Source organism: Corapipo altera, unplaced genomic scaffold (assembly GCF_003945725.1).
Source record: "Corapipo altera isolate COAL_440 unplaced genomic scaffold, ASM394572v1 71, whole genome shotgun sequence".
Classification (NCBI taxonomy): Eukaryota; Metazoa; Chordata; class Aves; order Passeriformes; family Pipridae; genus Corapipo; species Corapipo altera.
In genome coordinates, this window is record NW_020884916.1 from 1,713,519 (window position 1) to 1,729,162 (window position 15,644).

The 15,644-nt window shown below is 53.6% G+C and overlaps 3 protein-coding genes across 3 annotated transcripts; 2 read left to right on the top strand and 1 right to left on the bottom strand.

Moving 5' to 3' along the window:
* Positions 1-2,746: 2,746 nt before the first annotated feature.
* HSPB2 (heat shock protein family B (small) member 2) lies at positions 2,747-4,707 on the bottom strand. Its single transcript, XM_027655755.1, has 2 exons — positions 4,572-4,707; positions 2,747-3,694 (listed from the first exon to the last, which is right to left on the bottom strand). Exons 1-2 carry the CDS (start codon positions 4,663-4,665, stop codon positions 3,243-3,245), a joined length of 546 nt encoding a protein of 181 aa, XP_027511556.1. The 5' UTR covers positions 4,666-4,707; the 3' UTR covers positions 2,747-3,242.
* A 1,827-nt stretch (positions 4,708-6,534) lies between these two features.
* CRYAB (crystallin alpha B) lies at positions 6,535-9,555 on the top strand. Its single transcript, XM_027655756.1, has 3 exons — positions 6,535-6,928; positions 7,829-7,951; positions 9,230-9,555. Exons 1-3 carry the CDS (start codon positions 6,731-6,733, stop codon positions 9,431-9,433), a joined length of 525 nt encoding a protein of 174 aa, XP_027511557.1. The 5' UTR covers positions 6,535-6,730; the 3' UTR covers positions 9,434-9,555.
* A 2,346-nt stretch (positions 9,556-11,901) lies between these two features.
* FDXACB1 (ferredoxin-fold anticodon binding domain containing 1) lies at positions 11,902-15,644 on the top strand. Its single transcript, XM_027655601.1, has 5 exons — positions 11,902-12,364; positions 12,853-13,009; positions 13,148-13,351; positions 13,763-13,921; positions 14,240-15,644. Exons 1-5 carry the CDS (start codon positions 12,199-12,201, stop codon positions 15,408-15,410), a joined length of 1,857 nt encoding a protein of 618 aa, XP_027511402.1. The 5' UTR covers positions 11,902-12,198; the 3' UTR covers positions 15,411-15,644.

Sequence of the window (15,644 nt, forward strand, 5' to 3'; positions counted from 1 at the left end):
CAACACCAAAAGATACCACGTGAATGTCATTCTTGAGCAGAACCTGTGCCCCACAGCTGTGATTTGGCACAGACCCAGTTCTGTGCAGCTCTGAGTCCCTCATGGGCTGTCCTGACAAGGGGGTGAGTTTTAATTCACCCTTCTGGTGGGCTGTGCCAGGAACTGGCCCCAGTCCCCTCCTCCAGGTGTGCCCATGCCCTCAGCCAGGCTCACAGCATCATTTATCACCTGCCTGAGTGCAGAGCAAACCCTGTACCTGTCCAGGAGTGGCAGGAGGAGAAGGATTGTGCTTTGGAAGGGCCACAGGGCACAGCTGCTCTCTGGGCTGAGTCCTGGGTGAGCTGTGCTGTGACCTGCAGAGCCCAAGCCTTCCTCTGACACTGCTCCTCATCACGTGCCTGGAGAGATGGCCCAGGCCAGTCTGCACCACAGCACCCCAGGGAGGACTTAGGACTTGTGCAGGCAGCTGGGATTCAGTCCTGATGCCAACAGGACCGTGTTCTCAGGGTCCTGCAAAGACCAGGTGGTCTCAGGAGCCTGTCCCTGCCTGGGAAGTTGCAGACTGTGTGTCTCTGGCTTTTCCACAGACACTGTTGTTTTAGTGAACCAGTGGCTGTTTTGATTTCTGGGATAACTTGGGCTTTGTTGCTTTGTGGGGAAGGAAGAAAAAAAAAAGGGCCGGGAGCCTGTTCCCATCAGCCTCTTTCACAAATACTGGAGCTGCTGCTTTGAGCTCCACCAGAGAAACAGAAAGGCATCAAAAACATTGGCAGGGCCGGGGAGCGCTTGGCTGCCACTCTGCATTCCCTCCTCAGGCTGTGTCTGCAGGGATGAAAGAAAGCATGGCTTCCAGCAATCCTGCTGGGCAGAGCCAGCAGGCTGTGTGGAGCAGAGCCTGCCAGGGGGCAGAGGAACAGCCCTGGCTGACACCAGGCAGTGCCAGCCCCTCTCTCAGCAGCCCTGCCCAGGGCAGCTGTCTGGGTGACAGGCTGTCAGACTGGCACAGGGCGAGCCTGCAAGGGCCCAGCAGTGGAGAATGAACTCATGGCAGAGCAAAGACAGGGCGAGGAAAAGCTGGAGGGGGGAACAGAACTGTGTGGTGACTGCTAATGCTGGGCATTTCTATGGCAGTAGTGCCCAAGGGCACTCCCAGTGCAGCCCCAGCCTTGGCCAGCTCCTGTTCTCAGCCCCCAGTGCTCCAGCAACCTGCAGCCCTCATGCTGCCCAGGCAGCATCTCATGCTCTGGCACGTGCCAGGTCTGCACTGGGTGTGGATGTGCCCTCCTTTGCCCAGCCTGAGGGTCATGTGTTGGCCATCCTCCCTATCCCCACTCCCATGAAGGAAGTTTATCCCAGTGCAGGGGGAGAGGGGACCATCAGCCTTTCTTACCAGCACAGGAGGTGCCAGGTCAGAGGCAAAGAAAAGCCTTTTGTAGCTGCTGCCCTGGAGTGTCTCTGAGCTTGAGGACACATTTTATGATGGGGGACTAAGGAAATGATGGCCCTGCCTGAGCCCACACACAGACACAGGTCCCTGCCCTCCCCACAGGGATTTGGGCTCAGGAACTCAGCCCTCCTTGGACTGGGGGTTTGAGTGGGTGTTGGGTGCAGCTGCTTCAGGTGACTGAAAGTCACCAGCCCAGAATTATCTCTGGAGTTATTATTAAGGACTTAGACAACGCCTGTTATATTTCTATTTTGACAGTGTCTCACTGGCAGCAGCTTGTCTGCTTCCAATTCCCGAGTAAGGGCATCCCCCAGGGGCCCAGACTGAGTGTGGTACCTGGGCTGCACCAGGGCTGGAGGCTCAGCCACCCTCCCACTGGGTCCTGAGCCAGCAGACAGGGCTGCTCTTAATCTGCCTCTGATCCTCCCTGCTGCCAGGGGCCCTGAGGAGCAGAAAATAGCTGTGTAGTTCCAGCAGCAGAGGGGATGTGCTGCCTGGGACAGAACGCTGAGCAGGGCGTTTCTGCCCCCAGGTACCCATGGAGGCAGAGGGCAGAGTCCTGCAGGGCACATCCCAGCGGGGAGAGGGAGAAGTTACATCCCCAGGGGTGTCTGAGGGAGAGCTGCCCTGAGGCACGCCAGGGACCCCCATATTTAGGCACTGACACAGCATTTTGCCTGCTTTACTTGGCTCTGACGAGACAAGGGCTGCAGCTGGCACCTGCTGAGCCCTTGGGGCCGCCCGGGGCAGCAGCTGCCCCGACAGCAGCTCACACGATCCTGGCCCAGCATCACGAGGCCACGGGGACATTTCTCATGCAGCCAGTCAGTGACACCACAGCTCCTGCAAAGGGGCCAAAGCCACCCCCTCTGGGACTGCACAGAGGGTGCTGGGGGAATCTGAGCAGAGCCTTTCCCTGCAGCATTTCGGGGTTTGCTCCCCTCCCAAGGGCTGAGAAGGTCGGTGTGTGAACGAGCCTGGTGTCCCATGGACCAGAGGGCTGAGGGCAAACAGAGACCATGGCGTTAGTTTACCTGGGCTAATCCCACCTGCAGGTCTGGAGGTGCACAGGGACCCTCCAGGAGCTCATCACTCTCTGCACCTTCTGTCCTTGAGGCTGCTCCACTGAGGGCTCCCTACAACAGACCCTGCAGCTGCCCCTCAGCCAGGAGGTGAATCACAGAGGTGCCCCTGGGTGCCCCACAGTCCCTCCATGGCACCACTGATGCCACTTCCACAGCTGAGGTGCTGTCCATCCTTCCTGCTGCAGGCCAGAAGCAACAGGAACCCAAGGCAAGCAAGGGAAGACCAGAGGCAGGTTTATTCCTCCTCCCTCCTGAGAACTGCAGGCACTTTTACAGACCAACAAGCACCTCCCGTGTCCACAAAGCTCAGCCACCAGCTCACAGGCAAGGCACTGGGATCATCTCTTCCCTCTTCCCTCCTGGGCTAGAGCACAGCAGCTGTTTCACAGTCCCCTGTGGCACAGCCTCACAGTTTGGGGTAAGAGTGGCCCTGCTCTTTTGGGCTGAGAGAAGAGCACCCTGCCTGGTGCTCCATGAACACTTGAGCTAGGAGAAAACTCGCATTACACTCACTCCCTCACACTAGCACTTCAGTCCCCCTCTGTTTTCAGCTCCAAGTCCCTTTTTTCCAGCCATCAGCCTTGGGAAGCAGCAGTCTGGCTGCCTCAGAGCCCTGCTAAACACCGATGGCGAGAAACACGAGTCTGTCACCGTGGATTCCCCATCCCTGTCCCCCCCACCTTCCCAGTGCAAGCCCACACCTGGGGCCTTTAGGACTTCTCCTTCTCTTTTCCTTCCTCGGGCTGTTCTTCTTTCCCCACTGGCTGCTCCTCCTGCGTTATCTTCACCTCGTTGACTTTGGCCTTCAGCTCCTTGCCGGTGCGGGGAGCCACGATGCTCAGGATGCCATCGTGGGACAGGGTGGCCCTCACCAGCAAGGGGTCGACGTCCAGAGGGAGGATGTAGGTCCTGGTGAACTCCCTGGAGATGAAGCCGTGGCGATCAGCCTTCTGGGGGTGCTGGCCCACCACCTCCAGCAGGTTGTCCACGGTGCGGACGCTGAGCTCGTCGGGCAGGAACTGGCAGACGTCCAGGAACACCTGGAATTTGTGCTCGTTCAGGCAGATCTCGGAGGTGCCCCGGTCCAGCTGCTTGTTGATCCGAGGCCTGATGTAGTAGCCGTGGTACAGGGCAGGGGCTAAAATCTCAGATGGGGACACACCTGGAAAGGAGACTCGGTGAGGAGTGTGGGGTTCCCAAGGGAGGAGCTGGAGGAGGATGCTTGGCAGCAGACAGGGGAGGGTGGCAGGAGGAGGCTGGCACCTGGCACACACCTTGGGTTTGCCACCACATCAGCACAATATGGGTGGAGCCTCTTGCAGTTCCTACCTTTGTGTCTCTAAAACACACACACACACACACACACAGAGCCTGCCAGCCACTGCCTCCCACCACACAGCCCAGGGCTGCCAGCGAGCCCAGGGCTGGCATCCAGCTTCACATGTCTGTTGGGTGAACTGGGAGGGACTGGGAGGTGCAGTGGGTGCTCTGCAGTGCAGAGCCCACAGCCAGGGATGGGCATGGAAAATGCTGATGGTGAAGAAACTGCCCTGAAGAACTAAAGGCCTTTTGTGTGCCATTGTCCAGGGGGCTTTCCTTGGAGCTTTTTGCCTTTTCACTCTGTTGTGCTGGAGCTGAATGGTTCTGCTGCTGCCCACATTCCTTCCCCTCCGCCAGCCACTGCCCAGCTTTGTGCTGAACACCCCAACTCAGCTTTTCTCCACATCCCCTGGCTGAAAAAACTTCCCCCCCCCTCCCCTAAGCATTTCGCTCCATGTTTTCACAGCATGTGCATGAATGCCAGAGCATGGGTGGCATGAGGGAGGGACAGCACAGACAGCAGTAGGCATGGATGGAGGAACTGGACATGAAGAGAGAGCCCCTGACTATCCCCCTGGTTTGATCTGCGTTCTTACCCTCCAAATTCCTTGCCTCCCTTAGCCTGCTCCGGGGGTCAATCTGCCCAGGGGAGCTCCACCACAGCCTTCCTGCAGCAGGGCAGAGAGAGGTGCCAGGGGGGATCCCACCTCCTTCCTTACCTTCTCCAAAGTTCTGGTCGTAGATCTTGCTGGGGTTGGCGAACTCGTACTCGGAGCTCATGGGGTGGGCGTGGGGGACGGTCCGTGCGGCCATGGCGGGGCTGGGGACAGGGACCTGCCGAGCCCTCGCTGCCTCTGAGAGTGAAGGCTGCAGATTGCAAGGTTTTAATTGGGTGAATTCCAAAGGGAGGAGTGTGTGATAAAAAGATGGACCAAAATAGCCACGCGCACAGGGCCCAGGATGCCTCGCCAGGGTGACGGGAGAAGCTTCTCGCTGCATTCCAGCAGGGAGTGCAGGCACTGCCTGCGGTCACGGACACCTTGGGAACATCCCACACGTCCTCCCAGCCCCGGAGAACCCCTTCTGGAGCAGGGGCTGCAGGAGGGGAATGGGCAGCTGGGAGGTACGAGGATGAGCTGAAGGAGGCTGAAGTGGGGAAAAGCAGGACAGAGCCCAGGCTGTGCTGCTGGTGGTGCTCCAAGGCCAGTCAGCAGGTCCAGGGGGTCCCTGGCACTGGTATGGGTGGTACTGATGGTATTGATGGCCCTGAAGCCCCTCATGGGGACAGGGCAGTAGCTAATGCTGGCTGGTGCATGTTCAGGCTGTGCAATGAAGTCCCTGTCACACCCATGGCCCAGATCAGCCCCTCCCGTGCCCTGAACACAGAGCCTGATTTTTGCAGAGGCTGAGCTCCTTTGAGTGGTAAAGTGCTGCAGGTAGTTAACCTGGACTAGACAGGATCCAGACCCCATTACTGACACCTCCCCATCCTGGACCGTGCTGCTCCAAGCTGGTTGTCCAGGCTGTTCCCTTGGCCAGGGCTTTGGTGCACTGAGATCTGAAGAAATCCCTGTGCCAGGGATCAAGAGTTAACCAAGGGGTGAAGCTGGCACAGACCCAGTCCCATTGGACAGGGCTGGAGGCTGCTGGTGGTGCAGGAGGGGAGCAGAGCCCAGTTGAGCTCCACGTACCCTGAAACCAGAGATTTCCCTGAGCCCGTGTCCCTGCAGTGTGAGGGAGCAGGTGCAGTGCTGTTGATGTAATGGGGAACTGGAGAGGGTATTTATGGCCTGAGCTGCTGCACAGAGCAAATTCTGCTCCCTATTCTTGCAGGCAAGCTGAGAGAAAGAGGCTCAGAGCCTTTTGCAAAGGGCTGGCAGTGCTGGCAGTAAGAATGATGTGCCCCTGAGCCAGAAATTGTGTTTAAGTTACAAGCTCTCAGAGGCAGAGACTAGTTCTTGCCCTTTAAGTACAGTTGCCAGGCTGAACCCATTCCTGTGATTGAGGCTCACAGGCGAGGCAGGAATTAAAATAAATGTGTGAGTTAAGATGTATTAGGAGCACAACTATAGAAAATGAGCTTAGTGCAGGGGCACAGGCAGACAGAGGTGGCTCGAATCCCTGAGAAGGCACCATGAGCTTGCCCAGGTTATCTCTGTTCTGGCCCCCTGGGGCTCTGAGGTCACACTGTTGGGCTCTCCAGTGTTTTCTCTGATGGGCTGAAGACCAGAGGTGTTGGGCTGAAGGGTGGAGAAATCCACCTTCCATTCCCACACACCACTGGGCACAAAGGCAGCTGTGGGGCTTTCCTGGGCTGCAGTGCCAGGGGCATCCCAGCAAAGACCTGCTGGCACCTTCCCTGCCCCCCGGCTCTGTGACTCCCTTTGCTGTGGGCAGGGGCAGAGCCCTCCCCAGGGCTGGTGGGTGATGTGGGGAGCTGAACTCTGGGCGCTGGCAGCGGGAACAACGGCCCCTTGTCGCGTTCCCTGGGAGCCAAAGATAGGAGCTGCATTGATCCCGTTGGCATCCAAAGCAGCTGGGAACATCCGCCAAGCCCGCCTGGGACTCTGCAGATAAACAGCACGTGGGGAGCGGGGCGGGCCGGGCACTTTGGCTTCTTGCTGCCCCATTGGGCTCCTTTTCTTCTTCTCCCCTTCCCCCTCCTCCTCAGCAGCGCGTTCAAATCCCTCAGACAGCTACTGGGCACCGCCGAGGGGACCGGCCCAGGAGTGGGACAATAAAATCCCTGACACCACTGTTCAAGAGGCCTCGGGGGGGTGGAAGGCCAGGCCAGCTGCACGGGTATAAAGCTGTCCCAGGCTCCCAGCACGGCACTGCAGCAGCACAGTTGTTTGCCAGGCTCCTCCAGCGCTCTCCAATGGATATCACCATTCATAACCCCCTGATCCGCAGACCCTTCTTTTCTTGGTTGGCACCGAGTCGTATCTTTGACCAGATTTTCGGGGAGCACCTGCAGGAGTCAGAGCTGCTCCCTGTTTCCCCCAGCTTCAGCCCCTTCCTGATGAGATCCCCCATCCTTCGGATGCCCAGTTGGCTAGAGACAGGACTCTCTGAGGTAATCTTTGCTTCTTCGTGCTCTTTGTTACCGCTGTGTGCACATCCTGCTGGCTCTGGAGCTGGACACCCAGGAGAGCTGAGAGCTTGGAAGCTGCTTGCAGGTGGTTATTTAGGAGAAGGCTGGGGGAAAGGGTGCTGTGCTTGTGGCTCTTCATTAGGCAAGAAGCTCTGCGTGCTCTGCTCATCGTTTGGGGCTGAGAGCAAATATTGCCATAGTGATGGGAAGAGAGGCAAACTGAGGTGGCTCTAAGAGCTGACAGAAGACAGGAGGAAGCCTGATTTCCCTAATTTCCCAGTCTGCTATGCCAAACTTCCAATCCCACTCCCACCTGAGAAGCAAACAGCACAGGGGCAGGGGCAGTGGGATGCTCATGTCAGGCTGCTGAGGAAAAAGGGGCCTGTTTTAAAGAATCACTGCCGAGAAGAGCAGCGTTTTCAGTAAGATACAGGACCCAAAGGATCAAGGAGCAGGAGCCTGCTTGCTTCAGGGGCTGAGCCAAGAGGCACTTACCTGTTCTACGACTCAATCTCTTATTTACAAGTAGCTTGTAGAGCTATTCTGAGCAGAAGGAGGGAGAGGAAAGTATTATTTTAATCTTTGCACAATGTTTGCCCTGATTTGGCGACCTGGGTCTGGCTGTGCACTGAAGCACAGCATAATCAGCACTACACCAACTCAAGGGTCAGTTTTGGCAGATTTTAACAAATTGAGAATCTCAGGTACCGCAGGGATGGGCATTAATGCAAGGCCAGCCAGGGACAAAGCCCCTCAGATCAGAACCCCAAAACAAAGGTCGGTGCATGTGCAGACACCAGCTGAGTGCTGGCCTGTTCTGAGAGCCTTTCGAAGCAGAAACCCTCACCTGCTCTTTCCTGAAGTCACCTCCTTGTTTTGCAGATGCGACTGGACAAGGACAAGTTTTATGTAAATCTCGATGTGAAGCATTTCTCCCCCGAGGAGCTCAAAGTGAAGGTGCTCGGGGACATGATAGAGATCCACGGGAAGCACGAGGAGCGCCAGGTACCTCTGATTTAACTGTGCCACTCCCAGCGGGAGCTTCCTCACCCCCGGTGAAACAAGGAGGCTGCAAAACACTCCTCCCCTGGGCTCACCTCAGACACTTGGCATTTTTTGTTTTATCAGCCCACCCCAATGGAAGATGCCCTGTGCAAAACCCCCCAGCTGATCCCAGGCAGGGCAGCAAGAGGGTGAACATTTATTGCTGATGTTACACGAACTGTGAACCGAACTGGAAAATCGTCTTTGAAATGGGCATTTTTGGGCCTCCCTCTTTTTGGGGAGAGGCCAGAAATGCAGGGAGGTGTTCAATACACTGACAACAAGCTGTGATAATCAAACCACAGAAGAAACCAGTGCACTGCCCTGTTGTGTAACCTTTCCCAGGCCCAGCTATGAGTTTCTAACCCTTAAAGGTTGTGCTCTGCTCTCATAATCCCACTTCTTGCTGGCCCTGGAGACCTGGGTGCCAACTGGGCAGAGAGAAATCCAAAGCCATGTTCAAAGGTGGATGAAACAGCATTTTCCAGTCTCCATATCCCTCCTACCTCCTGTGTCCAGTTCCCTGCTGGAAGGAAGGGAACACTCATGATAAAGTAGCTGGAGTTGTCATGTAATAATAATAATAATAATAATAATAATAATAATAATAATAATAATGGCATGTAATCCTGACAGAGCTTCTGCAACTTTTTTTTTTGCTGAGAACATAATAAAAAAAATAACAATAATACTCCAAATAATAATAATAAAAATAAAATATCCATATATAAAAATAAATTGAAATAATATAAAAATAATAAGATAATAATAATATAATAACAATATCAATATAATAACAATAATAATAATAATAATAATAGTAATAATAATCCTGTAATCCTAGTATAGTTTCTGCAATTTTTTTGGGCTAAGAACACAATCCAGCACTCTAACAGAGATCAGCTCACTGGGGCCCTGCAGACCCTCAGGAGCTGGTGTGGTTGGCACTGCAGGCAGGTCTGGTGCTGCCCCTTGCCCAGAGCTGGGCAGTGAAGCCCAGAGGTGGAACACAAAGCCTCCTCCTGCCAGTAGTGTTGGCACCTGCAGGCACCTGCACCCAGCCAGGGCACTGCCTCCCTTTGGCCAGACTTGGCTCTTTTTAAAGAGGGCATCTCATTTTAAAAGCTCTTTTGACTCCCTGGGAGGTTTTCCTTTGCAGGCTCTGCCTGCCCAGGGCCCGCGGTTCGGGCGGTGCCGAGAGAACTCTCCTAACTGTGCCTGTCCCTTCTCCTCCTGAAGGACGAGCACGGCTTCATCTCCAGGGAGTTCAACAGGAAATACAGGATCCCCGACGACGTGGACCCTCTGACCATCACCTCGTCCCTGTCCCTGGACGGGGTGCTGACCGTCAGTGCACCCAGGAAGGTGAGCGACGTCCCCGAGCGCTCCATCCCCATCACCCGCGAGGAGAAACCGGCCATCGCAGGCGCCCAGAGGAAATAGGGCTGTGCCCACACACAGTCCCCCCCCGGGGCCAGTCCACGGCACCTGGCACCAGGTGCTGAGGGGCTGCTCTTATTATTTATGCCGAGTAAGTTTACTAACGAATAAAACATGAATAAGCAGTTTGTATTTATTTGTTTTGGGCGCTGAGGACGAGCGGAGTGGTGGGTCTGAACATGCCTGGTACCATCCTTCCTTACAGCTTGGGTGGCAGGTGTGGCCAGGACAGCTTGTCTTGGTGTCCAGAAGCACCCATCCCACTCCACATTACGTTCTCTAATGTTTTGCAAACATCTAATGCACGAGTCTTTTCCTCCAGCTGTGCCAGAGGATTTCAGAGCGTTTCACAAGCCACAGAAAAGTTTCTCCAGTGGAGATTAAACTGGTAAAACAGCTTCATGACAATTGAAACCCATCTGAAGTGTGGGTATTCGATAACAACCGACTGGAAGACAACTGTATCTTAAATCTCTAGAATGACTCACGTTGTGGAGAAGCATCCAAGTGCTGCAGCCAGTTCAGAGCAGTTGCAGATGAAAACTGCAGAGCTGCAGTTAAACACAGATATCTCCCAAGAGGAGGAAAACATCCTGCTCTCACGATGCAAATCACATCCCTTTGAAACTGTGATGTTAGTGCCCTTCAAACAATGAACAGCATCTGATGTCTACAGCAATAACCTGATTTATGCCATCACTGCTGAGTGATACAAACCACTACTAAGTCCTTTTGAGGCACCATCATCTGTTTAGCACCTCTCTTCAAAGGGATATGAGCATAGAGGGAAGTCTGTATTACTGGAATTGAGTCTAAAATTCATCTTCAAAAAGGACAGAACGCCACAGATCTGTCACACAGATCATCAGACTCAGTCATGACCTGACCTATTTTTTCTGTTCCTTATACCTGCTAAGGCAGAAGTTCTGTGAGAAGGGATCTGTTTACACCTCAGTTGAACTGAGAGGTTACCCTTCATTCTGTGTCTTTAGGGGAGAAAAACAAAATGAGCACTCAGTGATGTGGGGTCATTGTCAAATACCTCAAATCCCCCCTCATTTCCAAGGTCTGGTGTTTCCCATTAGCTGGTTCCAACAAGCTCTCCCAGTTAAGGTGTTAATTGGGCTTGTCTGACCAGGCACAGGGTGAGTGCACTCAGGTCACAAAAAACACAGATTAAACAGCAGGAAGAATGTTTTCCACATGATGCTACATTTGGCTTTCATGTGTGACAGGTCTTTTTGCTCGAAGGAAATCCCTGTAGCACTGTGGGCAGACAGGCCTCCTGGTTTCTGAGTCTTTTCCTGCATCCTTCTTGTTCCTTCTCTGAGTGTTGGACACAAGCAAAAAAAAAAAAAAAAGGTGCTGTGGTGAAGCAGGACTGAGCAGCTGGGTTGCACAAGGGAGGTTCTAACTCAGGGTAGGGGCCCAGAAACCAATGAAATTCTTGTTCAGATTCTAAAAGAATAAAAATTAAAAAAAAAATAATTGAGAAAGTAAGTGGGAAATAGTGAGAATATATCCAGAAAGTGCATTTCCCCTGAGGGAAATGGTTTTTATAGCCCAGGGTTTTGTTGGGCCCAAATGCAGGAGCAAGAAATGGGCATTTTGAGTGAAAGCTCTTTGGGGATGATGAGGTCAGCTAGACAAGAATACTTGAAATGCAGATACCACTCCCTGAATGACCTGAAATACCTGTTCTGTGGTGGCACAGCAGCACAGCTCAGCAGGGAGAAAATGCCAGAAAACCTCTCTTGTCATCTCAAAGCACAAATGTCATCCAGGAGCTCCCCTTTAGCTGCACCACACATCCAACAGGCTGGTTCAGCTCTGAGCACAAACACTTCATCCTCTGATGTTTCCCTTGTAATTTGGAGTGCAAGTGCTTCAAAGCAGTGAGGATGCTGGAAAGGAAAACTCACATTTAGCACGGCTAAATATGAGTTTGGGGGTTTTTTCCTTTCCTGGAGGTGGGGAGGTGGTGTGGTAGTTATTTTTTCTGAGGTGTTATGCTCCATGTCTCAGCACTGAACATCTCTCTGGGTCACTTATCCTTTGAAACAGAGAAAGTGATTTACCCAAGGCCACAGGGACCCAGTGCCTCCCCAATATCCTGTCACACAGAGGGCAGGGTTAGGGGGGATATTGGGGAGAAATTGTTCCCTGTGAGGGTGATGAGGCCCTGGTACAGGTTGCTCAGAGAAGCTGTGGCTGCCCCAGCCCTGGAAGCATCCAAGGACAGGCTGGAACCATCCAGGGCAGTGGGAAGTGTCCCTGCCCATGGAATGAGATGAGTCCCTGGGAAAGTGTCCCTTTCCCATGCAAAGCGTCCCTGCCCATGGAACGAGACGACCCAAACCATCCCAGGATTCTGCGACTCCACGATTCCTTAGCTCTGTAACGGCTTTATTTATTTATTTCCGCACTTATTTATTTATTTAACGCCCATTTCCTGTTGCGCAGCGGCTCAGAAAGCTCTCCCAAAGCGCACCCCCCTTCCCAGCGCTGGGGAGGCGGCGGGGGGGATGCGGCGGTTCATCCATCCATCCATCCATCCCTCCATCCCTCCATCCCGGGGAGCACCGGCAGCTCCCTGGATCCCCCCCGGGGCGGGGAACCGGCTGCTCAAAAGGCACCGGGGATGCCCCGACGCCACCAGCAGTGGCCGCTGACCCGGCCCCACGTCATGAGCGAGCGACTTCGGCTCCGGGAACCGCGGGCTCCCAGTCCCGGGGGCTCCGAGCCGCTGCCGGTGCCGGTGCCCGGGCATGGGGCTCCGCCGCGTCCTGCTGCTCGGGGAGGGCAATTTCTCCTTCGCCGCTTCTCTCTGCGGGGCCGAGGGCACGCACGTGGTGGCCACTTGCTACGAGAGCGAGGAGGACGCGTCCCGGCGCGGGGGAGCCGCGCGGAGCATCAGGAGGCTGCGGGAGAGCGGTGGGTGCGCGGGTGGGATGGGATGGGATGGGTGGTGGTGGTACCTCCAGGCGCAGGGGGGCAGGAGGAAGCGGTGTCGCTGAGCCCTTTGCTGTCACCATCCTCTCATCAGGGCTCCATCCAGAGCCATTGCCCTCCAATCCCCTGTCTCCACACCCTTGGGATCCCCTCGCCACTCCAGGTGTCTCGGGTGAGGGATTGGAATGGTCCATTTGGCCAAATCAAACACCCTAAAACCCGATCAGGCTTAAACAGTGCTGAAATTGCACTGAAACCGCTATTTTCAAGTATTTTCAGAAGTTTCCACAAGAGGTGAAGTGGAGCCCAGGCTTCCTGGTGTTCCTAATGCATGACTGGGGAGATGCCTGGCAGCTCTCACCTACTTTAAAACCAATTAGAGGACTAGCATTCCTGCCTTTCTCTAAAATTTCCCCTAGTGATAAACATCACACCCTTGGTTTGGTTTTTTTTTTCCTTTACTGTTGCAGGAGCTGAGGTTGTGTTTTCTGTGGACTGCACCAAGCTGAAGGACTACTTTTCACCAGAAAAAAGACAATTTGATTGTATTTACTTCAACTTCCCCCACTGTGGGAGGAAGGCTGGGGTAGTGAAGAACAGGGAGCTGCTTGCCCACTTTTTCCATAGGTGAGTAACCCAGCCATAGTTCAGTGCTGGTTGCCTGCTGTGATACACGTCTGTAGCTGTGCTCTGGGTGCTTTTCTGGCCCTGTGAAATTTGTGGGTGTGCTAACAGGGTTCTTCTTGTCGGTGGCTTTCCTTCCAGCTCCGCAGAAGTGCTGGCAGAGGAGGGAGAGGTCCACGTGGCTCTTTGCAATGGCCAGGGTGGGACACCCGCAGACCAGCCAAGGAGGGAGTGGCACAACAGCTGGCAAATAGTGGCTGTGGCAGCTGGAGCTGGATTTATCTTGAGTGATGTTCATCCTTTTAATGCAGAGACAATCCATGGATATAAATGTACAGGTTACAGGTAACCATCACATGCCAAAACCAAAATTCTGATATTTGTGCTCTTATAAAGGCCAGCACTGGTGTGTTCTTTTAGTGTCTTGTTTGCTGGAGAGGAACTCCTTTTAAATTTCCTTAAAATAGCTGCAGTTCTTTTTCATCTCTAAGCAGAATAGCCAAGATTCAAACGCAAGCTTCTTGCCAAAGTACCCTCTAAAAATAAGACTGTCTTAGGATTTTAAAGGTCAAAATCATCAGGAGGACTGTGGTGTGTGTATCTGCTCAGCAGGCAATCCCAGCAGGGTTGTAACAAGGCCTGGGATTCACTAAGACGTGTGTTGGTGTCACATGGATTACCTGTGCAAGGCTTTCTTGTGGCACATTAAATATCAGAAATTATCAGTGACTTTGCTGTGGTTTTGTGTGTTGTCAGGAGCCAAGATAAATCCTTCTGTGTAGAGGGTGCCCTGAACCACATTTTCACACGGAGCACTCCTCTCCAGTGTTTCACACCCAGGAGCTGCAGGATACAACTGGAAAGCCAAAAGGTTTCTTTTCAAGTGCCACAAGTCCTTGTGGATAAAATTAACAGGTGAGTTTTATAATTAGTTTCTGTTTGGCTCTCAGTGGGAGTGCCCAGGTGTCAGATAAATGGATATGATGATTGGAAAGCCCCGCTCCTTTTTTATTAGCAAATTCAATTAATTCTCGATTGCAACCTGGAGACAAACCCCACTGTCCTGAAAACATGCAACACGTTTGGTGAGAGGCTTGGCTTGTTTGGGTAGTTACTGAAAACTGGCTTAAGAATGTCTTGGGTGAATTGCTGCACTCAAACTATGGCCACAGGAAGGCATTGCAGGGAAATCTGTTTACTGGTGTCTGTAATTTGCACTTTTATTTTTCCCAGGGGTTTCCTAGAACCGAATTCAAACCACCCAGTCCGGACAGTGAAGGAGGAGCTTGCTGCAGGGCTCAGCCAAGCCTTTCCAGTACAGGACACTGACTCCTGCCCTCCCCTGCTCCACCAAGGCAACCTCAGTGGGGTTTGTCCCTCCAGTATCTTTTGGATCACTCTGAGCCCAGAGGAGACTCCAAGCCCTGAGGAAATGTCTCATGGACCTGCAAATGGACCTGTTTTAACTTCCTGTGCTGATTTTTGCCAGGGCACAGAGAAGAACGTGCCAGAAGGATGTCACAGTCCAAAGCAGTTTTATCTCAGACCCTCCCTGCTGCCTCATGCTCAGGCAATAATACAGGAAGGAGCCTTTCTCCCAGGGACACTCCGTGTTCTTTCTGGGCCAGTTTTCAGGAAGTGTCGTGTCACTCCTCACTCCATGCCTGTTTTTCACGAGGTGCTCATTGTGTTTGCAGTGAGCAGGGGTACAGAGAGCAGCTGTGTCCAGATGTTGGTGAATAACATTACATCCACCATACACTCCCTTCAGCAGACTGGCACTAAACCAAATATCAACCTGCAGGAAGCAGCGAGCTCTGAAACAACTGAGCTAAGTGACTTTGCTGCTTTTGAGTCTCAGCTTGGTAAAATTCAGTATTTCATCTGCATGGAGACAGATCCCCCAGGCTCCTGTGAGAAGGGCTCCTGCCTGGGGGTTATAAGGACATCTCATGAGCTAGTAAGCAGTGAGCTGGTGGTTGTCTTTGCCTCACTGAACCTTGACCTCCTGGCCATGCTGCTCTGTGGAATATCCGATTGGAGAATGCTCTGGACACCAGACACACGGTTCCTGAGGCAGTTTCCTAGAGGAGAGCTGAGGCTTTTCAAGAGTTTTTCCCTCTATCCCCCTTCCTACGTGCACGACGTCAGCTTTTGGGTTCCGGAGGGGGAGCAGTTCGACGAAGTTGCTTTTCACACCCTTGCCAGGGGGGTGTCAGGTGAAACGGTGGTTTCCATCCAGTTAAGGGACAGTTTCCAGCAGGCAGGAACGGGGCGGAGGAGCCTCTGCTACAGGCTGACCTTCCAGAGCTGTGACAGGGCCCTGAGCTGCCGCGGGGCCGCGGAGCTGCAGCTGCGCCTCCGGGAGGAAATGCAGCAGCAGCTGGGTGTGACCCTGAGGTAGAACATTCCACCCTGGGCTCAGGTGCTCGAGCAGCACCTGTGCAGGTTTCTGCTCTGGCCAATGTCACCTGGCACGGTGTGTTACTGCAGTGCCTCTCACAAAGGCGGGGTGGACTTTGAGTACCTGCACGCGTCATAAATGTGGAAATTCCTGTTAAGGAGGACCAAGCACCTCCCTGTTCTCTGTGTGTGTAATGAAAGCTCGTTTTATAAAGTGGAGCCTTTCTTTCCTAGG